Below are 25043 nucleotides of genomic sequence, written 5' to 3' on the forward strand. Positions count from 1 at the left end.
GGAATCAGGAAGTGCTGGCTGTGAACAATGGCTTTCAGAGTGCAGCCGGAGAGTTTCACAGAGGATTTAAATTGTTCCATCTGTCTGGATTTCTTCACCGATCCGGTTTCACTGGACTGTGGCCACAACTTCTGCCGCTCCTGTATCACGCGGTGCTGGGCAAAGAAGAGGACAAACTCCTGCCCGGAATGTAGAGAGGAGTTTTCGGGAAGAAACCTCAAAGTTAATTGGGCCTTAGCGAGTCTGGCCCAGAAAGCTCGAAAATTAAACGAGAATCTGAATGAGAAGGAAAGTAAGCTTCATTGTGAGGAACATCAGGAAGAACTGAAGCTGTTTTGTGAAACTGACAAGAAACTGATCTGTCTGATCTGTAGAGATGCGCGAGAACACAGAGAGCATCGCTTCATGCCCATTAAAGAAGCTGTTGGAATCTACAAGGTAAAAGGGAACCGATTGGGTGACCTGATTATTTTAACACATTTTCATGGTCTAATATTTCAATTCTGTGATTTTTCTCCTCCAATCCCAGGACCGGCTGAAATCTTCCTTAGATTCTCTCACAGAAAAGAAATCGGCGGCTCTAGAAACGGAATTAAAACAGAAACAGCAGATTTCCGGAGTTAGGGTAAGGTCTCCCTGAGCTGATTCTCTGGGATCTCGGTTAGTTTTGTTCCCTCTATCGCGGTACATTAATCATGTTTCACATTTCATTTGGTAGGAACAGTCGAGCAGTCTGCAGACCCGCATCACATCCGAGTTCGCTAAAATGCACCAGATTCTCACTGAGAAAGAGCAGCGTTTAATTCAAGATCTCAGGGAACAAGAGGAGAAGATTGTAGAAACAATGGAGAAAAACCTTCGAGAAATTCAAGAGAATTTAAATTCTATTCAGGAGGAGCTCTCAAAGTTGCAGAAACAAATGGAGCAAAAAGACGGACTGATATTTCTGAAGGTGAGGATTATATTGTGGGTCAATTCAATGAAACTTCACACAGTCACAAAATAACTGATGAGAACTGAAATAAATGCAGCATTTGCTGAACATTTTGAAACTGATTTAAACCGATTGTTTTGTCTATTCGGGGGCGGTTCTGCTATCGACACGGAATGATCCCACTCCCACACTGTCTGTAGAATCATGGGAATGAGTTGCTGTGATCATAATACTTTGCTTATAATTATCTCTGTGCTGCCCCATAGTTTAATATCTCCCAGAACTCACATTGCAATCCAGTTACAGTTCCATGTTGTGAGTGTGTGGGTGTGTATGGTACGGTGGGTGTGACAGTCACCGTGTGTGTGAGTGGCACTGATGTTGAGTTCCAGTATCTGACACACGAATCAGAATGTTCAACTACTTGCAATCACAGAATCCGACAGCACAAATGACCTATCATGTCTGTGTGGCTCTTTGAAAGAGCGATCCAATTAGTCCCACTCCTCGTTTCCCATAGCCCTGCATTTATTTCCTTTTCAAATGTATTTCCAATTCCCTTTTTAAAATTACTATGGACTCTGCTTCCTCCACGCTGTCATTCAGTGCATTCCTGATCATCACAAGTCATTGTGGAACAGAGGGACCTTGGCGTGCAAGTCCACAGATCCCCGAAGGTAGCAGCACAGGTCGATAAGGTGGTTAAGAAGGCATATGGAATACTTGCCTTCATTCACCGAGGCATTGAATACAAGAGCAGGGAGATTACGCTTGAACTGTATAAAACACTAATTAGGCCACAGCTAGACTATGGCATGCAGTTCTAGTCACCACATTAAAGGAAAGATGTGATTGCACTAGAGAGGGTACAGAGAAGATTTGTGAGGATGTTGCCTGTGCTGGAGAATTTTAGCTATGAGGAAAGATTGGATAGGCTGGGGTTGTTTACTTTGGAACAGAGGAGGCTGAGGGGAGACCTGATTGAGGTGTATCGAACTATGAGGGGCCTAGATAGAGCAGTTAGGCCTATTTCCCTTAGCAGAGGGGTCAACAACCAGGGGGAGTAGATTTAAAGTTATTCATAGGAGGTTTCGTGGGGACGTGAGGGGGAAATGTTTCACCCAGAGGGCGGTGGGGATCTGGAACTCACTGCCTGAAAGGGTGGTAGAGGCAGAAACCCTCACCATATTTAAAAATACTTGAAGATGTACTTGAAGAGCCGTAACCTATAAACCTATGTACCAAGAGCTGGAACATGGGATTAGGCTGGATACGCTTTGTCGGCCGGCACGGACACGATGGGCTGAATGGCCTCCTGCCGTGCTGTACATTTCTATGATTCTATGATTCTCTGTTAAAAACAATCCCCACGCTCCTTCAAGATTTGTGAATGTGATCCCCAGGTCTCTCTGTTCCTGCACCCCATTTAAAATTGTACCATTTAGTTTACAATGCCTCTCCTCATTCTTCCTTCCAAAATGCCTCACTTCACACTTCTCTGTGTTAAATTGTACCCGCCCTGTGTCTGCTCATTTCACCAGCCTGTCTGTGTCCTCCTGAAGTCTTTTACTGTCCTCCTCACTGTTTGTGTTTTATTTATTTCAGGAGGAAGCTTGTCAGAAGAGGAGGTAGGACATGCTCTTTACAGAAACTCTGCACCGTTTGGTAAAGTGTTTATGGTCGATTTATAACAGGATTAGTGAGGCCTACCCCGTGCTGTCAGTAGCAGATGGCGCCCTGTCTGTCTGAAAGTTCAACAGCCCTTTACAGTACACAGTGTGGAGAGACATGATAGACGCCATTAACCCCGGTAAATCTCCTATATTCCTTTTCATGATTTATAACTCCAGATGAGAAGGGACTAAACCGGCTCCCAGACCCTGGATTAAATGATCAATGATGTCTGTGTCTAGTCTGGAAGTCAGGAGTCTTTGCACTGGATAAGGGAGGGCTTGGGGTGATCTTACTGAAGTATTCAAGATCCTAAACCGCAGAGAGAAGATAAACATCCAGAGGTTTAACACAGTCACAGAGTCTACAACAAAGTAGCGATAGTCTCAAACTCAGAGAAAGGCAGGAAAATATATCCGGGGGGAGGAGGTAGGATGGTGGGGGTTGTGGGGTGGAGGGGCAAAGCCGAGGAGCAGCCAGCAGCGGGCAGGACAATTCATGCACCTCCCGGCCACAGAGAAACTGTTACACAGAGAATAAATAGAAGGAACGTGTTTTTATATCCGACCTTTCACGACCTCAGGATGTCCCAAAGCTCTTTACTGATAATTAAGAGTTTTTAAAGTGTAGTCACTGTTGTAATGTAGGAAACCCCACACCCAGTTTATGCACAGCAAGCTCCCACAAGCAGTAACATGATAATGACCAGATAACCTGTTTTCATGAACTTGGTTGATGGATAAATATTATCCAGGACACCGGACGGAGCTAACTCCTTGCATCATTAAGGACCACAGGTTGGGCCATTCTACAGACTGTTCCACTGGGTGGGACTTGCACAGCTCACGCACCGTCCAATGGAAGACCAAGATTGCATTGGGGTCCCATGTACACTCTGGATCCAGTTTGCATAAACTAGTGAGGCTTCCTCCATGTTTAGTGATACATTTGCTTATCACTGTAATAAATCACACCTGGCCCATTTTCTGGAGCTGATCACCTTGTGACCTTTAGGTTTAATGTAAACTCCAAAAGTGAGCTCTGCAGAGCCTGCTTTATATAGTGAGGCAGCATGAGGTGCAGTAATATATGCCTCCCAGGCTTTCCCCATCTGTTGGCTATTACATGAAATTACATGGTGCAATGCATGGTACAGAGCATGGCTGCAAATACATCACAACACTAACCACCGCCCTCCCCCACCCCCAGATGCGGTTTACAGGTCGAGCCTGACCGGCGGTCTGCGCTATCTGGTTGAGCGTCTGAGTTGGACGCTGGGTGTGGGCGGCCTGACCGGAGTGTCGCTGCCTTGTGGTGCTGTGGCTCTGGTCCGAATGTCTGGTGTGACGGGTTCTGTCTCTTGGTGAACCACCAGTTCTGTTGCTTGTGGTTGGAAGTCGATGTCGCTGTAATCATCCAGTGATTCTGGATCATCGGTGAACCTCAGTTTGGTTTGATCGATGTGCTTCTTGCAGGTTTGGCCATTAGTGAGTCTTACCATGAATACCCTACTCCCCTCTTTAGCTACGACAGTGCATGCGAGCCACTTGGGGCCCGTACCAAAGTACAGCACAAAAACAGGGTCATCGACTTTGATACAACGCATTACAGAGGTGCGGTCATGATACGTAGATTGCTTCAGATGCCGGTTTTCGACAATCTCACTTAAAACCGGGTACACGATAAGTTTCTGGCCTTCTCGAAGGCAGTTTCTTGATTTTTACCCCAGACTCAGTCATCACCCTTATGGAGCAGTACATGTAATGGTTCAAGCAAAGTGCTTAGCCCAGGCAGAACGTTACCAAAGTAGTTCAGTAGTCCTAGGAATGAGCGCAGCTCCATCGTGTTGTGTGGTCTCAGGGCCTTTTGGATCGCCTCCGTCTTGGAGCCTGAGGCCATCTGCTGCGATTCTCCTTCCCAGGAATTCCACCTCTGGTGCCAAGAAGACACATTTGGTTCGTTTCAATCTTAGACCTACTTGATTTAGTCAGCGTAGCACCTCTTCCAGATTATGGAGGTGTTCATTGGTGTCGTGTCTGGTGATCAATATGTCGTCTTGGAAGACGACCATTCCCGGGACAGATTTCAGCAGGCTCTCCATGTTTTGTTGGAAGATCACAGCCACTGAATGGATCCCGAAGGGGCTGTATATGAACAGCCCCTTGTGTGCGTTTGTGCATGTCAGCTTCTTGGATGATTCTGCCAGCTCCTGGGTCATGTACGCCCAGGTAAGGTCCAATTTTGAAAAAAGCTTTTCGCCCAACAGGGTCGCGAACAAATCCTCCTCCTTGGGTAGCGGATACTGGTCCTGTAACGATACTCGGTTTATGATTACTTTATAATCCCCAAAGATTCAAATTGTCCCATCACTTTTAAGAACGGGGATAATGGGACTGGCTCAGTCATTAAATTCCACTGGCGATATAATGCCTTCACGCTGAAGCCAATCTAGCTCGACTTCTACTTTCTCCCGCATCATGTAAGGGACCCCTCTGGCCTTATGGTGAATGGGTCTCACATCTGGGCTGAGGTGAATTGTTACCTTGGCCCCTGTGAAGCTGCTGATGCCAGGCTGGAATAGTGATGGAAACTTGTCTAAGACCTGCGCAAACGTGGCTTTCTCCACCGACGATAATACTTTTACATCACCCCATTTCCAGTTAAAATACCGTAGACAGCTTCTGCCAAGCAGCGTGGGCCCATTACCAGGAACGGGCAATTTATGCACAGAACCATCATACAACACCTGAACTATTGCACTCCCGAGGACTGGGATAATCTCTTTGGTGTAGGTGTGCAGCATCGCATCGATCGGGCTCAGCTTGGGCCTGTGTGCCTTGCTTGTCCATAACTTCTTGAAAGCCTTCTGGCTCATGATCGATTGGCTTGCACCCATGTCCAGTTCCATTGGTACCGGTATGCCGTTCAGTTTAACGTTCATCATAATCAGTGGACTCCTGTTGGTAAAGGTGTGTACCCCATGTACCTCTTCCTCCTCGGTCATCTCTGTGTGATCCTCAGGATCTACGCTTGACCTCCCATCCTCCACTACATATCAAGTAGTAGCATGTTTACACATTCGTTGGAGGTGCCCCATCATTGAGCAACTCTTGCAGACATATTGTTTGAACCAGCACTGGTTTGCGCGATGAGCCCCTCCACAGCATCAACAGCTTGCTGATGGACTTGCATTCACAGGTACTGATCTTGTCGCATTAGTCCATTGTTGTGGTGAGTGAGTCACCTCAGGTCGAGCAGAGGTCGCATTAGCCCAGCTCGGGGCAATCTCCTGTCTGCCAATGAATTTAGCTTATCTATTGTGTTTGGCCCCGGGTGCTTCCGAAGTTGTGAGTAGAGTAGCTTTGTTTCTTCCTCTCTGGCCATGTATGCCTGAGCAATCAGGGTGGCTTTGGCTAAGTCCAAGTCTTCCTCCGCTAGCAATTTGCAGAAAATCCCTTCGTGCCCAATTCCCAAAAAAAACAACTTTTCTCAGCAGGTTTCGTCGGGGCCAGTAGGTCCTTGATCAATGCGTATGTCCGTGATCTGCAGATCATGAGGAGGACGGCCCTGCATTTGCTGGTATCCGTGTCTCCCTCTAAGTCTTTCGCGACAAAGAATTGATCCAGCCGGTCAATGAAGTCATCCCCGTCTTCCTGGACGCAATATCGCTCGATGTAGTCAATGGTAGCCATAGCTGCATGTTAGTTTCCCATCTTTGTCGCCAGTTGATATATTTGCTTATCACTATAACAAATCACACCTGGCCCATTTGCTGGAGTTGATCACCTTGTGACCTTTAGGTTTAATGTAAACTTCAAAAGTGAGCCCTGCAGGTGGAGCCTGCTTTATATAGGGAGGCAGCATGAGGTGCAGTAATGTGTGCCTCCCGGGCTTTCCCCATCTGTTGGCTATTACATGTAATTACATGGTACAATGCATGGGACAGAGCCTGGCTGCAAATACATCACATTTAGTGCGGGAGCGCTGGATTTCTATTTCCCGGCGGGCCTTGGGGGAACCAGGTGGGAAGCACTGCGGGTGGTTTTTGTCACATTACTGCTCCGTTTACGGTGTAAATCCGGGTGATTGTGAGTCGTAAATCACTCCCAAATACTTTATGCGGAGGGTATCGGAAGTAATACATTGTGGGAACTGCTTTGAGACATTTGTCAGGAACATTAGAAATGTAAGTTTCTCCTTCAGATGTAATTGCAGTGTGTTTATTTCCAACGCATCTCTTATAATAGACTCTGTCTCACCTGTGAAATATTTTGTTCACAACGCTACTTTCCTTGTGGCCTTTGGAAACAGCTGCTTGAACTCCAGCCACCACCCGCCCCCCGCTCTCTCCCCCCTCCCTCTCTTTCCCCACCGCTCTCTCCCCCCCAACTCACACCCCATCCCGCGCTTCCCTCCCCCCCAGCATTCTCCCCCCACGCTCTCTCCCCTCCCCACTCTCTCTTCTTTCCCCTCCCCCCTCTCTCTGCCCCCCCCACTCTCTCAACCATTATCCCAGTCTCTCAAACCCTCCCTCCCCCTCTCTCAACCCCCAACCACCCCCCCACACCGCTCTCTCTCCCTCCCCTCCCTCGCTGTCTCCAATGATTTTCCGGTCTTTATCTCCAGGCGCTGCTTCCGCTGCAGCATCGAGTCGGGCCCGAAATCGACGTAAATCGACTCCCGGGGCGTAAATCCTGGAGCGGCTGCAGATTCCATGAACACATCCCAGAGGCCGAGTGGGTGCTTTTAAAAGGAAAGTGTTTGAATAAATCACAGCAAGAAACTAAATCCCTGACTGTGTTACTTTAACTTTCCCCCAGCTCCAGCCTCTCTGACTCTGGATCCGAACACAGCGAATCCCTGGCTCATCCTGTCTGAGGGCCGGACCCGTGTGAGACTCGGAGACAAACGGCAGCCGCTCCCTGAAACTCCGGAGAGGTTTGATGTCTGGGCCTGTGTCCTGGGATCGGAGGGATTCACATCAGGGAGACACTACTGGGAGGTGCAGGTGGGGGACAAGATTCGGTGGGGTCTGGGAGTGGCCCGAGAGGAAAGGGAAATGTACCGTTTTTTTTTTTAATTCGTAGCCAATCGTTCCAATTCTTTGTCAAATCACAAACGCCAGAGGTCACCTTGCACACGCCAAGGATCACTCTGCGCCAATGCTCTTAGACAAAAGGCCTAGAGCCACTGCACCGTTCCTGGAAGTACTGCAATACCAGGTTCGTGCCATGGAGGTGGATGGGTCAGGATTGTGAGACTGAGACCCGGAAGTAACTATTGTGCCCTCACCTCCCCCTCACGGACCCACCTCACCCTGAGTGTGGAGCCCCGGAAGATCGGGGTGTACCTGGACTATGAGGGCAGACAGGTGTCATTTTACAATGCAGACAACATGTCCCATCTCCACACTTTCACCCACACTTTCACTGAGAGAATATTTCCCATCTTCAGTCCGGGATCGAATGAAGGTGGGATAAACTCCGCACCGCTGACAATCTGCGAGGTTAAAGGTCAGTAACAGGCCCATCCCATAATTTCACCCTGCCTGCTGCAAACTGATAGGCGTCGGTCTCAGTCACAGCAGGGGGAGGGTGAGAGCTGGGGGGAGGGGGAGGGGGAGAGCATGGGGGGGGGAGGGGGAGAGCATGGGGGGGAGGGGGAGAGCGCGGGGGGGGAGGGGAGATCACGGGGGAGGGGGAGAGCGCTGGAGGGGAGAACGCGGGGGGGGAGGGGAGATCACGGGGGGAGGGGGCGAGTGCGGGGGGGGAGGCGGAGAGCGCGGCGGGGGGAGGAGGAGAGGAGTGAGAGGTGGGGGAGAGAGCGCGGGTTGGGGAGGGGAGAGAGCAGGTGCGGGGAGCGGGGGGAGGGTGAGGGAAGAAACAAATAGATGCTGAATTGTGGAGAGGAACTTGCTGGGTGCAATGAGCTGTGAACTGCAGGAAGTTTGATCTTTCAAAATTGCCTGTATACTAGAACAGTCCCAGCGGTTTGGATGGTACCAAATGTAACACTGCTATTCAAGAAAGAGTGAGTGATATGAAGTTCTGGACCTGGAACGTCAGGACCATCATGGACAACTCCAACAGTCTTCAATGACTGTCTGTCCCACCTGTGACAGAGACTGTAATTCCCGTATTGAACTGTATGCTTGGATTTCCAAAGGGCATTCGATAAGGTGCCACATAAAAGGTTATTGCACAAGATAAGTGATCATGGGATTAGAGGGTGCTGAGCACCTCGAGTGTTGTCGCCAAGAGCATGTAGAAAATAAACGCAGGCAGCGGAAGGAGCGTGCAGCAAACCAGACTCCCCACCCTTTCCTTCAACGGTGTCTGTCCCACCTGTGACGGAGACTGTAATTTCCATATTGGACTGTTCAGTCACCTGAGAACTCACTTTTAGAGTGGATGCAAGATTTCCTCGATTTCGAGGGACTGCCTATGATGATGACATAAAATAAGTGATTACACAAGATAAGTGATCATGGGATTGGAAGTAATGTATTAGCATGAATCAAGGATTGGTTAACAGACAGAAAACAGAGAGTAGGAATAAACGGGTCTTTTTCAGATTGGCAGGCTGTAACAATGGGTGCCGCAAGGATCAGTGCTGGGACCCCAGCTATTTACAATCGATATTAGTGACCTAGATGAAGGGACCGAGTGTAATGTATCCAAGTTTGCTGATGATAAAAAGCTAGGTGGGTCAGTAAGCTGTGAGCAGAACACAAGGAGTTTGCAAAGGGATATAGATAGACTTAGTGAGTGGGCAGGAAGGTGGCAGATGGAGTATAATGTCGGGAAAGGTGAGGTTATTCACTTTGGTGGGAAAAATAGAAACAGAATATTTTTTAAATGGCGAGCAACTTTTAAATGTTGCTGTTGAGAGATTTGGGTGTCCTGGTGCAAGAAACACAGAACGCTAGTATGCAGGTACAGCAAGCAACAAGGCAAATGGCCTGTTGTCCTTTATTACAAGGGGGTTGGAGTATAAGAGTAAGGAAGTCGTGCTACAATTGTACAGGCCTTGGTGAGACCACACCTGGAGTATTGTGCACAGTTTGGATCTCCTTATCTAAGGAAGGATATACTTGCCTTGGAGGTGGTACCACAGAGGTTCACTAGATTGCTTCCTGGGATGAGCGGGCTGTCTTATGATGAGAGATTATGTAGAATTGGCCTATACTCTCTGGAGTTTAGAAGAATGAGAGGTGATGTCATTGAAACATACAAGAATTTGAGGGGGATTGACAGGGTAGATGCTGAGAGGTTGTTTCCCCTGGCTGGAGCATCTAGAACTAGGGGGCACATTCTCAGGAGAAGGGGTAGGTCATTTAAGACAGAGATGAGGAGGAATCTCTTCACTGAGGGTTGTGAATCTTTGGAATTCTCTGTCCCAGAGGGCTGTGGATGCTGAATCTGAATATATTCAAAGCTGAGATCGATAGATTTTTGGAGTCTAGGGGAATCAATGGATATGGAGATCGGGCAGGAAAGTGGAGTTCAGGTCGATGATCAGCCATGATCTTATTGAATGCCGAAGCAGGATCGAGGGGCCATAGGGCCGGTTCCTGCTCCTATTTCTTATGTTCTTATGATCCCAGCGACCTTCCTGCCTGTAATGTTGCTCCAGAGGCAGAAGGTGACGCTACATGGCGGTGTTTGAGATGAATCAGTGCAACATCTCTGCTGCCAAGTAGCATTTATGAAAAACAAAGCAATTCGGGGCGTAATTACATCCCAGAAGCATGAACTAAACATCTTGTTTGTTTTATTTGCTCCATGTTCCGGCCTCAGGATCCTTACTTTACCCATCCCTGGAATTTAGAAGCGTAAGAGGTGATTTGATCAAAGTTTTCAAAATATTAATGCAAACCGATAGGGAGAAACGAGAGAGAAAGTATTTCAGCTGCTTGGGGAGTCTAGGGATCAGGGAAGAGTTTAAAAATTATAGCCAGGCCTTTCAGGAGTGAAGTTAGGAAACACTTGTACACACAAAGGGTGGTAGAGGTTTGGAATTCTGTTCCGCAAAACACAATTGATACTGGATCAATTGTTAATTTTAAACCTGAGATTGATAGATTTTTGTTAACCAAAGGTATTAAGGGATATGGGCCAAAAGCGGGTATATGGAGTTAGGACACAGCTCAGCCATGATTTCATTGAATGGCAGGACAGGCTCCAGGGGCTGAATGGCCTCCTCCTGCTAACGGTGCTGATTTTAAGAGCCCCGGCCTGGTGTAACCGGAGTGATAGTCACCTGGAAATGGCACTAAAGTTTACGCTGGCACTTCAGTCATCGCCACCTTGGGTGGGGTCCTGAGATGAGCAGCGGGAACACCCGCCTGTTTTGGGGGAAACCTCATCAAACCGGGGTCCCGTGACTTACAGAGGACCCTGATTGTAATTCTGAGGTACAAATGGGCGGAGTGAGGGCGCGTTGAGTGACCAAACCAGCTGCTCTTCAAACACCCGCTGGAGGCCGCTTAGAAATCCCGCAAAGTTTATTTTATCTTTTTCTGTCTCTGCTTCTTTCTAAAATCTACAGATTTAAAAACATCCCTGACATCACTTAACCATTATATTTCTGATTTATTTCATTTTGTTCACCAATATTTTCAACCTTCCCCGTGTTCCACTCCTTTCAAGGCCGTGTTAATTTTTTTTCATAGAAGTGTGAAAATTCCATGTTGAAAGTTTCTTCTGTATTTTGTTCATTCATTCCTGGGTGTGATGGTGCAAGGCCAGCATTTATTGCCCATCCCTCAGTGCCCTTGAGAAGGGGGTGGTGAGCCACCTTTTTGAGCTGCTGCAGTCTGTGAGGTGAAGATGCTCCCACAGTGCTGTTAGGGAGGGAGTTCCAGGATTTTGACACAGCGATAATGAAGGAACGGCTGATATATTTCCAAGTGAGGATGGTGTGTAACTTGGGGAGGAACTTGTAGGTGAGGGTCTTCCCATGCACCTGCTGCCCTTGTCCCTCTAGGTGGTAGGTGTCACGTGTTTGGGAGTTGCTGCAGTGCAACGTGTAGATGGTACACACTGCAGTCGCAGTGCGACGGTGGTGGAGGGAGTGAATGTTGAAGGTGGTGGGTGGGTGCCAATCAAGCGGGCTGCTTTGTCCTGGCTGGTGTCTAGCTTCTTGAGTGTTGTTGGAGCTGCACTCATCCAGGAAAGTGGAGTATTTCAACACCCTCCTGACTTGCCTTTTATATGGGGAAAAGGCTTTGGGGAGTCAGGAGGTGATTGAATGAAAGTGATTTGACCAAATCAGTTGTGAATATACTCATGCATTAATTCTTCAGTTTTAAACCATGAAAGAACCCACTGCAACAGGTTAATGATTTAGATCACTGTTTTTTGTACTAATGAATGAATTATAATGGCCGATTGCTTCTAAAATAGTTGTGATTATTATTTGATTGTTGCATTATAAATCATGAATCAGACATCACTTGCAGACATTTCATTTATTTTCTTATTTGAGTTCGGTATGGATATTTACATTCTTGTACTCGTGTTTGGTATTCTTAAGATGTGCCCCCTTATTGAGGATTTTACGGGTTAAGTAAGAAAACAGGAAAGGCCCTCCGTACCAGTGTTGAGAATGTCCATTACATGTCTCCACACTTTATACTGGGTGGGTCCTTTAAATGCTCCCAGAGACAAGCTGCCTTCCGTTATGTTTGGCTGATGGTCATCTTCACTAATAATGTAAATATGAAATATTACAGAAAATAAAACCAGCTCTTCAATATGCTACTTTATAATGTTGTTCAGTTATTTTTGGAGAGCGTGTCGTACCTCTGCTCCTCGGGCGTACTCTCCTGAAATAGACAGAATCACAAATGTTAACGCACAGCACACCGCTGGCAGTGCTCAAACAGACTAAACAAGGCTCAACTTTGCAGCATGAAAGAGCTCGAGAATCAATAGTAAAGTGTGGAGCAACTCGCTGATCTCAGCTGCCCAAAACCTGAAGGAAAAGGTTTGGGTCTTTGAGAGGAGCGGACGGGAACTAATGGAAGGAAACGATTGGAAAGCTAATTAGGAAAGGCGAGTGGATAGTATTGGACTAATTGAGTCAGAGTTTAGTGAAGTGGATGGGCTGGGACTTAATATTCAGGGCGAGTCACTGGGGAACTGTGACAGGGATTTTTGCAACAGGTACAGGGGCAGCAAGAAACAGAAATAAGTACTGGGGGAAACTGAGCATAAAAGATAATAGAGGTTACACTGACAGCAGGTAGAACGCTTGTCAAGACACTGAGAAAGCCACAACAATGTGAGATATAGGAACAATGGGCCCAAGTTTCCACATGATTTGCGCCTGATTTTTAGGAGCAACTGGTGGAGAACGGACTATCTTAGAAATTGCAATTCTCCACATTTTTTTTTCTGCAGTTCTAGTCAATTAGAACAGTTCTACTTTGGAACAGAATTTTTTCTTCAAAAGGGGGCGTTTCCGGCCACTGACGCCTGATTTCAAAGTTTCCACAGTGAAAACGTACTCCAAACTAACTTAGAATGGAGCAAGTGAAGATTTTTGTAGAACTGAAAAAACCTGTTCTACACATTAAAAAATCAGGCGCAGGTTACAAATTAGGTGTAAGGAACGAGGGGGGGGGGGGGGTGGGGGAAGGAAGTCATTAAATTCTACAATAAATCCTTAGTTATATTTATACAAATATTATACAAATAAATCCAACCCGAATAAAAATTTATAAGCAAAGAAAAGATTAAATAAACCATGTTCCTACCTGTGTGAAAGTTCTTCAGGCAGGCCTTTAGGAAGCGGTTTGCCGTCGGGACCAAAGGCTGAACGGGCCAGGCCCGAGATTTCGGGCAGGGCCTGTCCCCAGCACCAGAGGTAGGTGGCGTTGGGTCGGGTCCAGTCCGGGGGTGGGGGGAAGGTCAGGTCGGATCCAGTCCGGGGGCGGGGGCGGGAGTAGAGTCGAGTGGGAGCGGGAGACGCAGACGGGTCGAGTCGGGGGGGGGGGGGGAGGCAGGGGAAGCAGGAGCGGCAGCGACAGGCGGGTCAAGTCAGGTCCGGTCTGGGGGTGGGGGGGGGGAAGGTCGGGGAGGGGGAGGCCAGGTCGAATCCAGTCCGGGGGCGGGGGCGGGAGTAGAGTCGGGTGGGAGCGGGAGCGGCAGATGCAGACTGGTCGAGTCAGGTCCGGTCCGGGGGGGGAAGCGACAGCGGCAGACGGGTCGGGTCTGGTCGGGGTGGGGGGGAAAGCAGGAGCGGGAGTCGGCAGGAAGCAGGAGCTGGCCGTGGGAGGAGCCTTATTCACGCAGCCCCAGTGAGGCCATTCGGCCAGGGCTAGGGGCTGCCTGCTTCGGGCCCCTCCCAGTTTCGGGCACCTGGAGCTACTGCACTTGCGTGCCCACTGTAGCGCACATGTGCAGAGCTCCCAGCACTGATTTCGGCGCAAGGTCCTAGCTCCGCCTCCTACAGCTCCTGCTGCGCCGATGGCCAGAGGACCTGCAGGGAGGGTTTTTTAGGCGCACTTTGTGGCGCGAAAAACGGGCGCCCAGCTCAGAGGGGCGCCCGTTTTTTATCGTGTGAAAACTTGAGCACATAGGAACAGGAGTAGGCCATACAGCCCCTCGAGCCTGTTCCACCATTCAATTAGATCAAACACCAACTACTAATGCAGAAGACCAAGTCATGGAGGAAGAAGTAGTTCAGAAGCCAAAGAACAAAGGTAGGACAAAGATGCAGTTCATAGAATTATAGAAATTAATACCAAGGAAGGAAGCCATTTTGGCCTATTGTGTCTGCGCTGGCTGACAAAGCTATCCAGCCTAATCCCAGTTTTCAGCTCTTAGTCCGTAGCTTTGTAGGTTACGGCACACCAAGTGCATATCAGAGAACTTTTTAAAAAGGTGGTTAGGGTTTCTGCCTCTACCACCCCTTCAGTCAGTGAGTTCCAGACTCCCACCACCCTCTGTGAAAACATTTCCCCATAAATCCCCTCTGAACCTCCTGCCAATTACTTTAAATCTATGCCACCTGGTTGTTGACCCCTCTGCTAAGGGAAATAGGTCTTTCCTATCCATTATCTAGGCCCCTCAAATTTATACACCTCAATAAGGTCTTCCCTCAACCTCCTCTGTTCCAAAGAAAACAAACCCAGCCTAACCAATCTTTCTTCATAGCTAAAATTCTCCAGTCCAGGCAACATCCTCGTAAATCTTGTCTTTACCTCTCCAGTGCAATCACGTCTTTCCTGTAATGTGGTGACCAGAACTGCACGCAGCACTCGAGCTGTGGCCTAACCAGTGTTTTATACAGTTCAAGCGTAATCTCCCTGCTCTTGTATCCTATGCCTCGCCTAATAAAGGCAAGTATTCCTTATGCCTTCTTAACCACCTTATCTACCTGGCTTGCTACCTTCAGGGATCTGTGGACATGCACTCCAAGGTTCTTTGTTCCTCTGTACTTCTCCATGTTCTACCATTTAATGTGTAGTCCCTTGCCTTGTTAGCCCTCCCCAAATGCATTACCTCACACTTCCCCGGATTCAATTCTACTTGTCACTGTTCTGCCTACCTGACCAGTTTTGATATCTTCCTGCAGTCTGATATGGTGCAGGGATATCCTGCCTGTAGGGAGGTGGGTGGTGATGAGTGTGGTAATGATGATGAGTTGGTTACCAAGAGATAGGTCTGTGCAGATTGAAGATAAATGACAAAAGATACTGGAGGAGCAGGAAGAGCTAAATGACAATGTATGAAATCCTGCAAGGGCTCTGAACTCTCCCACACAAGGATGGCCTAGAAAATCAAGGCAATTTCCAAAGTTATATCTGTTTCACCTGTATTTGGTGAAAAAATATTTGCAAAGAAAATCATGCAAATGAATAACTGTCTGTCAATCTGCTGCGAAAATAATACTGGGACTTTGAAAAGTAATCTGTTCGTGACAAAAAGAGGAGCAAAATGACCAAATAAAAACAATGGAACTGGTCAGGAATGTTGAAGTAGCTGCAAGAAGCATTTACATTGGATAGGAGGGAGAAGGCCAGGAGGAAAGGTGATCCACCTGACATTGATTACAGAGTGGAATCTAGACAGCAGGTGGGTGATATACAAGAACCAGGTAATATTAACAAGGGTAAGCTAGGGGCCAAAAGATGGGAACATCTACAGTAAGCTGTATAGACGTGAATGCATTAGGAATCAGCAATTCCAAAACACGAGGCTACTGTAGCACTCGGGAACTACAGTGTTGTGGGAATATTATAAACATGGCTGACTGCAGAGGATGGTGCACAGGGACAGGAGGAGCCCGTTCCACCATTCAGTTAGATCCACGGCGCGTCCTGCGACTCCTGCTGCCCTGCCGACCACAAACCCTCTGGTGACACACGATGTGAGATAGAGATCCATAAACTGAATTGTGTTAATGATTGCAGCCGCTCATCCTAAAACACAAAGTGCCCTAAATGTCAGGGAATGATATCAGGTGACAGGTACACAGAAGACCCCAGGTCGTCCCAAAGCGCTTTAAAGTGCTCGAAGTACTTTTGAAGAAGTGTAGGTACTATTGTAATGTGGAGAAACACGTCAGCCTATGTGAGCACAGCAAGATCCCACAAAGAGCAATGAAATAAATGACTAAAACCTCTGTTTTTAGGTGTGGATCAGGGGATAAATGTTAGCAAGGACACCGAGGAGAATTCCCCTGCTCATGTTCGAATAAAGCCTTGGAATCATTGAGGGCCACCTGAGAGTGCAGACTGGGCCTGGGTTTCACGTCTCACAGTGCAGCGCTCCCTCAGCACTGCACTGGAGTATCAGCCCGGATTATGTGAGCAAGTGCCTGGAGTGAGACCGGGTCCCGCGACCTTCTGACCCAGAGGTGAGAGCGCTGCCCCTGAGCCACAGCTGACACCTACCCCTGGGGCAGAGGCGGTTGCCCACCTGCTTCTGGAGTGTTTGTTTGCAGAGGAAGTCTGAAGAGAAGATGCAGTGCATTTTCTGTCGAGGCCGGGTCCTCCCAGGTAACCCCATCACACAGGCCTCTGTGCTCAGTGGATCCTTCCCAGGGACGCTGGGTCAGTAAAAAAAACATCAACTGATGCTGGAAGGCCTTGGAATTGTATCTTTTCTCCAATATTAGGAGGAATTTCTTTACACAGAGAGTGGTGAGAATGTGAAACTCGCTGCCACATGGAGTGGTTGAGCGAGAGAGCATTGATGCATTGAAAGAGAGGCTTGTATTCCAAGATGACTTTATACTGCACGGAATGTATTTAGAGCTTGTTTTGTATATGTTTGAGCAAATTAAGTTTATTTTTGGGAGATAGGAAAGATTCTCGGGATACTCAAACTGTGTATCGGGGAGTTTGGGTCTGTGGATTCACATCTCAGGCAGTGCTGCCCTCCCAGTCCCTGAGACACTGTCTGTTCGCAAGTCTTTCATTGTTACACGGTGCACCGCTGCCACCTGCTAACAGGATATCAGTGCTGCAGGAAAAATTTCCCCCCAAAATGGCCCAAGAAGTGGCGATTGTCTCTGAAGTTTCGCAGGCACGATGGGCCGAATGGCCCCCTTCTGTGCTGTATCACACTCTGATTCTTATGTATCCTTAAACTTGGATCTGATCAAATCACCTTCTCAAAATTGATTGAATTCAGTCCCGTAGTTTGATTATACGTTCCAGGGCCACTATTGAGAAAGATTTGATAGAAAATGCCTCATTAATATCCACAATCATGTGGGAAATATATACACATTAGGTAGGATTCGCCATTAACGTGTAAGGTTTGATATAAGCTGCAGAATTTGACTTGCTTCGAATTACCCGACATAAACCAATATGATTGACACCAAGGCAGTGTTGTGCTCACAGAGCGATTTAAGACGAGTAATAGTGGAGAACAAGTGATTGGAGAACTCGGGAACTGAACAGGATCGCTGTCAGTCTTGGTATCGAGACTCTGTCTTGGGCAAGTCAACTCCAATCTGCTGCACTCTGGGTGTGTCGGTTCCTCTGGCGAATCTCGTGACGGCATTCACTCTGCCGGGCAAAATGTGTGTCGCTCAACCCTCTCTGCGGACCTGGTCAGACTGGACAGAGGTTCATTGTCACAGAGCTCCTGCCCAGAATGTAGAGAGGAGTTTGCAGACACAAACCGCCGGATCAATCGGACCTTAGCGAGTCTGGCCGAGAAAGCTGGAAAATTAAACCCGAACGGGAAAGAGAAGGAAAGTAAACTTCACTGTGGGGAACATCAGGAAGAACTGAAGCTGTTTTGTGAAACTGATCAGAAACTGATCCGTGGGAGGTACCTTGCTGGGAGAGACGGGCAGTGACGGGTCGCGCCGCTTCCTGCTGATCAATGAAGCTGTTCTGATCCACAGGGTGAAATGAACAAGAGATCCACTTGATCCAGTCCTTCACTCGCATGTTTTCAGAAACAGTTTCATTCGGTGATTTTCTCTCACAATCCCAGGATCAGCTGAAATTTTCCTTAGATTCTCTCACAGAGAAGAAATCGGCGGCTCTAGAAACGGAATTAAAACAGAAAAAGCAGGTTTCCGGAGTAAGGTCTCCCTGAGCTGATTTTCTGGGATCTCGGTTAGTTTTGTTCCCTCTAATTATGTTTTACATTTCATTTGGTAGGAACAGTCGAGCAGTCTGCAGACCCACATCACATCCGAGTTCGCTAAAATGCACCAGATTCTCACTGAGAAAGAGCAGCGTTTAATCCGAGATCTCAGGGAACAAGAGGGGAAGATTGTAGAAAAAATGGAAAAAAACCTTCGAGAAATTCAAGAGAATGTGGATTCCATTGAGCAAGTGTTCTTCGAGTTAGAGATACAAACCGATCAACAGGACTGGCTGATATTTCTCAAGGTGAGGGGATTGTCTGATATGATTCATTCATAAAAGCACAGACATAAAATGTGGAATAAAAGTGTAAAGTGAGAGATCCAACACCTGTGAATATAACGGAGCGGGTCGGTTTGTTTCTTGACTTTCACACATTCAGTGGGATATTGTGTTGTTCCCAGTGATACACAACTATCCAATGGGAGGTTAGTGGAATCTCGGGAGCCTCCATTCTCGGAGTGTTGTCGGAGATTCCGCTTTTAGTTGTTGGCCAAGAACACAGAATGGGCCTTTACATCACAATGGAATCTATGCCGTCATAATGATAGCTGTACCTGTGTGTTTCAGTGTTTCTGACTGTGTGCGTGTACATGTGATGTCAGCATTTTAAATTCACGCATTCTGACCTTATTTTCTGTATGATGTTTTGATTTATATTTTGAACAGTCAGATAACTAACTGAACGGACAGCAATTTGGGAAGTGGAGTTGCTGGGAGCACAGGAGCAGATGACACTAAACTGGGTGGCAGTGTGAGCTGTGAGGAGGACACTAATAGGCTGCAGGGTGATTTGGACAGGTTAGGCGATTGGGCAAATGCATGGCAGATGCAGTATAATGTGGATAAATGTGAGGTTATCCACTTAGGGGGCAAAAACACGAAGACAGAATCAGGTTCAGCAGGCGGCAGATTAGGAAAAGGGCAGATGCAGCGAGACTTGGGTGTCATGATTCATCAGTCATTGAAGGTTGGCATGGAGGTACAGCAGGCGGTGAAGATGGCAAATGGTAAGTTGGCCTTCATAGCAAGTGGATTTGAGTATTGGAGCAGGGAAGTCTTACTGCAGTTGTACAGGGCCTTGGTGAGGCCTAACCTGGAATATTGTGTTCAGTTTTGGTCTCCTAATCTGAGGAAGGATGTTCTTGCTATTGAGGGAGTGCAGCAAAGGTTCACCAGACTGATTCCTGGGATGACAGGACTGTCATATGAGGAGAGACTGGATCGACTGGGCCTGTATTCACTGGAGTTTAGAACGATGAAAGGGGATCTCATAGAAACATATAAAATTCTGATGGGACTGGACAGGTTAGATGCAGGAAGAATGTTCCTGATGTTGGGGAAGTCCAGCACCAGGGCACATAGACTTAGGATAAGGGGTAAGCCATTTAGGACTGAGATGAGGAGGAACTTCTTCACTCAGAAAGTTGTTAACCTGTGGAATTCCCTACCGCAGAGAGTTGTTGATGCCAGTTTGTTAGATATATTCAAGAGGGAGTTAGATATGGCCCTTGTGGCTAAAGGGATCAAGGGGTATGGAGAGAAAGCAGGGACGGGGTCCTGAAGGAGTGATCAGCCATGATCTTATTGAAATGGTGGTGCAGGCTCAAAGAGCCGGATGGCCTACTCCTGCACCTATTTTCTATGTTTCTATGTTTCTGTGCGCTGCAGACTGGAGTCACCTGGAGCTGCAAATCTGGTTATTATTGCGCCCCCGGTGGTGGTAGGATGAAATAAAAGGCTTCCAGAGGCAGTTTCTATTATACGTGTGAATATTGGAATTTATAATAATTTTTATTTATATAGCTCCTTTCACATAGTAAAACGTCACGAGGCGTGTCAGAGCAGTGTTATAAGACAAAACAAATCAATTTGACACTGAGCCAGATAAGAAGAAATTACCGCAGATGATCAAAAGCTTGGTCACAGAGGTAGGTTTTAAGGAGCGGGTTGAAGGAGGAAAACGAGGGAGAGAGATGGAGAGTATTTGAGAGGTACTTCCAGAACTTGGGGCCCAGGCAGCTGAAGGCACGGCCACCGATGGTGGAACGATTATAATCAGGAATGCTTGGGAGGGCAGAATTAGTGGAGTGCAGACATCTCGGGGGGCTGTGGGGCTGGAGGAGATTACAGAGATAGGGAGGGGCGAGGGCCATGGAGGGATTTATAAACAAGGGGGAGAATTTTGAAATCGAGGCGTTTTAATGGGAAAAATGTGAAGCAAAAGTCCGTCTGTGGACGAAGGTATTTGGGGGCGGGGTCAGAGCAGCTCAGCCCAGATATGACAGGGACATCATTGCTTGCATAATTTCAGAGGCAAACAGAATTGTTGATGTGGAGATGGGGCTACACATCTTTAGATGGTGAGATGTATTACAGTGTAATGTAGGTTTGTATATCAAACATATGTACCTGATTTTTACAATTACTTAAGATTGGGTTCACCATGCAACTCTGAGGAACATTTGTTTTAAATTTAAATCTCCATTCAAATCTTTATCCTCAACGAAATACAAACCGATTGATGCAACCTATCCCCATAATGGAACCCTTGCGCAGAGCGGCCTGAAACAGCAGTCACTGAATTGTACAGCAGGGAGGCACATTTTCAAAGGAAATCACACCTTGTTTTAATAAATTACAGCCAGAACACAAATCACTGATGTTGCTCTTTTGAAACTTTCTGCCAGTTCCAGCCGATCTGACTCTGGATCCGAAAACAGCCCATTCCCAGCTCACCCTGTCTGAGGAATAACCGAGTGTGAAAAGTGGGAAGAGATGGATGAAGTCATCTCCCTCACTCTCCGGAAAGGTTTAACAATTGGCTCTGTGTTCTGGGATCTGAGGGATTCACATCAGGAAGGCACCACTGGGAGGTGCGGGTGGGAAAGGAGATTGAGTGGGATGTGGGAGTGGCCCGAGAGCCCATTGACAGGAAAGGGTATTAGGTAGCGGCACCAGGGTCTGGATATTGGATGGTGTGGCTGTGGAATGGAAATGAATACAAGGCTCTCCCTTCACCTCCTACCCCCGCCCCACCCCCGCCACTTCACGCCGAGTGTGGCGCCCCGGAAGATCGGGGTTTATCTGGACGATGAGGGCGGACAGGTGTCTTTTTTTTTTAAATTCGTAGCCAATCGTTCCAATTCTTTGTCAAATCACAAACGCCAGAGGTCACCTTGCACACGCCAAGGATCACTCTGCGCCAATGCTCTTAGCCAAAAGGCCTAGAGCCACTGCACCGTTCCTGGAAGTACTGCAATACCAGGTTCGTGCCATGGAGGTGGATGGGTCAGGTCCCCCACACACCTCCGTGGAGGTGGATGGGTCAAGCCACCCCACCCACCTCCTGTTTCCAAAAAAGCAAGCATATACCTTCCTGATCCAGGGAGAACCACCCGGAGGTCATGGTGGCTACTCCCCTGTCAGGTCAGTTACGCATGATCTTAGCCAAAATTTTCTCGTGCATTAATTCTCCAGTTTTAAACCATGAAAATCCCACTGTAACAGGTTAATGATTTAAATCACTGTTTTTGTTTACTAATGGCTGATTGCTTCAAAAATAGTTTATTATTTGATTGTTGCATTATGAATCATGAATCAGACATCACATACTGCCATTTCATTTATTTTCTTATTTGAAGTGGGTATGGCTAATATTTACATTCTTGGACTTGTGTCTGGTATTCTTAAGATGTGTCCCCTTATTGAGGATTTTACAGGCTAAGTAAGAAAACAGGAAAGGCCCTCCGTACGAGGGTTGAGAATGTCCATTATATGTCTCCACACTCTATACTGGGTGGGCCCTTTAAATGCTCCCAGAGACAGGTTGCATTCCGCTATGTTTGGCTGATGGTCGTCTTCACTAATAATGTAAATATGAAATATTAAACAGAAAATAAAACCAGCTCTTCAATATGCTACTTTATAATGTTGTTCAGTTATTTTTGGAGAGCGTGTCATACCTCTGCTCCTCGGGGGTACTCTCCTGAAATAGACAGAAACACAAATGTTAACCCACAGCAGACCGCTGGCAGTGCTAAAACAGACTAAACAAGGCTCGACTTTGCAGCATGAAAGAGCTTGAGAGTCAATAGTAAAGTGTGGAGCAACTCGCTGATCTCAGCTGAAACCTGAAGGAAAAGGATTGGGCCTTTGAGAGGAGTGGACGGGAACTAATGGAAGGAAATGATTGTAAAGCTAATTAGCAAAGGCGAGTGGATAGTATTGGACTAATTGAGTCAGAGTTTAGAGAAGTGGATGGGCTGGTACTCAATATTGAGGATGAATCACTGGGGAGCTGTGACAGGGATTTTTGCAACAGGTACAGGATCAGCAAGAAACAGAAATAAGTGCTGGAGGAAACCGAGGACATAAGAGAATAGAGAATACATTGATTGCAGGAAGAACGCTTTGTAAAGACACAATGTACAGATATAGGAACATAGGAACAGGAGGCAGCCATTCAGCCCCTCGAGCCTGTTCCAGCATTCAATTAGGTCAAGCACCAACTCTTAATGCAGAAGACTAATTCATGGAGGAAGAAGCAGTTCAGAAGCCAGAGAACATGGTTAGGACAAAGATTCAGTTGGTGAGATGCAGGGAAATTCTGGCTGTAGGGAAGGTGGGTGGTGATGAGTGTGGTAATGATGATGAGTTGGTTACCGAGAGATAGGTGTGTGCACATTGAAGATAAATGACAAAAGGTACTGAAGGAGCAGGAAGGGATAAATGACAATGTAAGAAATCCTGTAAGGCAGGGTGGACAATTATTTTAGCTGGAGGGACATTTAGCAAGTTTTGGTGAGCTATTGAGGGCTACCCATCAATGTTACACCAATCGCACGGATCTGTGCAGGCAGCTCCCCGGCTCCTGTTGCTGGAAGAGATATTGCGCATGTGTGGCTGCATAGTGGCCGGGCGTGCAGCAAATTTAAAGCGACCACATGCAAAAAATAATTTGGGGGAAGATTGCATAAACATAACCATTGCATAAACAGAAATTCAGAGAGTAGTCAGATGCTATCTTACAAACACAACATGTATTCGATACTGCTTAGAAATGAATCAAAGATAAAAGTTGAAAATGTTGTGGCATCTTATGGTCTCTGTAAATCAGTGCTGTGTAACAGAACTGTTCCCTCTTTCGAGCCTGTGTCAGCATCAATTTCCCACCTCAGGCATCCTCGTGTCCCTCTGAAAAGATTACCAATATGGTCCCAATTGGTGTCAGATGAGAACTCTCCTGCCAGCGTACTCTACCAGGAGAGGAAAGATGCAGCCCCGTCACTTTCTTCGACAGAAGAGTTGTGGAGATGAGCAGCCATGACTCCATTCGACAATGTATAGGGCATATTCGAGTATGCACTGCATTCTAGGTACGGACGTCCGCCACAGGGGCCCAAAATTACAGAATGAGTCCTTTCATGATCGAGCCAGGGAGGATCGCTTTAACGAATTATTAATTTGAATGAAGTGTTACTATGGTTTTTTCTTGGCTGTCATTCAGGTCTGTCTCTGACCCATGAGGAATGAAAGTGGATAGACGAATGTGCAGCTCCACCTCCGGCTTGCATTCCACTTCTGTCCCATCCAGCGGGCCGGATAGAATGACTTGCTGGGCTGGATATGGCCACCACTGCTGTAAGGGCTCTGAACCCTCCCATGCAAGGATGGTCTAGAAAATCAAGGCAATTTCCTTTCTTATACTTCCTGTTTTTGGTGCAAAAGGTGTTTGCAAATAAAATCGCAAATATGAATAACTGCCTGTCAATCTGCAGCGAAAATAATACTGGGACTTTGAAAAGTAAATGCCGTTTATCTTGTGACAAAAAAAAGAGTTGACCAAATAAAAACAATGGAACTGGTCAGGAACATTGAAGTAGCTGCAAGAAGCATTTACATTGGATAGGAGAGAGAAGGCCAGGAGGAAAGGTGATCCCACATGACATTGATTACTGAGTGGGATCTAGACAACAGGTGGGTGATATACAAGAACCAGGTAACATTAACAAGGGTAAACTAGGGGCCAAAAGATGGGAACATCTACAGTAAGCTGTATAGATGTGAATGCTGGGAACTAGTGTTGTGGGAATATTATAAACATGGCTGACTGCAGAGGCTGGTGCACAGGGACAGGAGGAGCCTGTTCCACCATTCAGTTAGATCATGGCTCATCTGTACCTCAACTGCATTTACCCATTTTTGCTCCATATCCCTTGATGCCCTTAACCACAAAGATCTACCCATCTCAGTCTTGAAAATTTTGAATTGTTTGATCCTCACATTCAGTCTTTTGAGGGAGAGTGTTCCAGATTTCCACAACCCTGTGAATTAATTAAAAACAAAAAGTAGTATTAAGACAGTAGACAGAAAGAATGTGATGTGGGCCTGGATGTAAAGACACCGAGGAGATTAAAGCTGTTCATCCTGTGAAAGAGCTGTCCAATTTATTCCCACACCCAAGCCTTTTCCCCATAACCCTGCAAATTAGTCCTCTTCAAGTACATGTCCAATTGCCTTTTGAAAGTCCCTATGGAATCTGCTTCCACCGCCTTTTCAGGTTCCAAATCTTAACAGCACTTTGTGAAAAAAATATCTCCACATTTCCCCTCTAGTTCTCTTGCCAATTATTTTAAATCTATGATCTCTGGCTACCGATCCTCTTGCCAGAAGAAACCGTTTCTCCCCGTTTGCTTAATCAAAACCCCTTAGAATGGTCAATACCTCTATTAGGTGTCCCCCTTGACCTTGTCTGCTCCAAGGAGAACAATCCCAGCTTCTCCAATCTCTCCACATATCTGAAGTTCCTCA

At 46.9% G+C, this 25043-nt stretch overlaps 1 protein-coding gene across 6 annotated transcripts; it reads left to right on the top strand.

The window, feature by feature from the left end:
- The first annotated feature begins 415 nt into the window (after window positions 1-415).
- Window positions 416-21278, top strand: LOC139229647 (uncharacterized). 6 transcript variants are annotated; one of them, XR_011587769.1, is made up of 4 exons: window positions 416-438; window positions 530-625; window positions 18243-18476; window positions 20921-21278. XR_011587769.1 is itself a non-coding variant. In XM_070861169.1 (4 exons), exons 1-4 carry the CDS (start codon window positions 7320-7322, stop codon window positions 20933-20935), a joined length of 459 nt encoding a protein of 152 aa, XP_070717270.1. In that variant the 5' UTR covers window positions 7293-7319; the 3' UTR covers window positions 20936-21278. The 6 variants fall into 6 exon arrangements, 4 of the variants coding, with proteins under 4 accessions (XP_070717268.1, XP_070717270.1, XP_070717267.1 ...); XR_011587768.1 differs by lacking the exons at window positions 416-438; window positions 530-625 and adding exons at window positions 6683-6791; window positions 7426-8118; XM_070861169.1 differs by lacking the exons at window positions 416-438; window positions 530-625 and adding exons at window positions 7293-7341; window positions 7426-7613.
- The last annotated feature ends 3765 nt before the right edge of the window (window positions 21279-25043 follow it).

This window comes from Pristiophorus japonicus, chromosome 19 (assembly GCF_044704955.1).
Source record: "Pristiophorus japonicus isolate sPriJap1 chromosome 19, sPriJap1.hap1, whole genome shotgun sequence".
Taxonomy (NCBI): domain Eukaryota; kingdom Metazoa; phylum Chordata; class Chondrichthyes; family Pristiophoridae; genus Pristiophorus; species Pristiophorus japonicus.

What these genes read in the sequence shown, in the direction of transcription:
- LOC139229647 (XM_070861167.1), top strand. Translation starts at nt 2,723, where the DNA reads ATGATAGACGCCATTAACCCCG. An exon ending in GATAGACGCCATTAACCCCG is followed by an intron (nt 2,745 to 7,425) that starts GTAAATCTCCTA and finishes ACTTTCCCCCAG; the next exon opens with CTCCAGCCTCTCTGACTCTG. An exon ending in GACACTACTGGGAGGTGCAG is followed by an intron (nt 7,614 to 18,242) that starts GTGGGGGACAAG and finishes TTCATTTGGTAG; the next exon opens with GAACAGTCGAGCAGTCTGCA.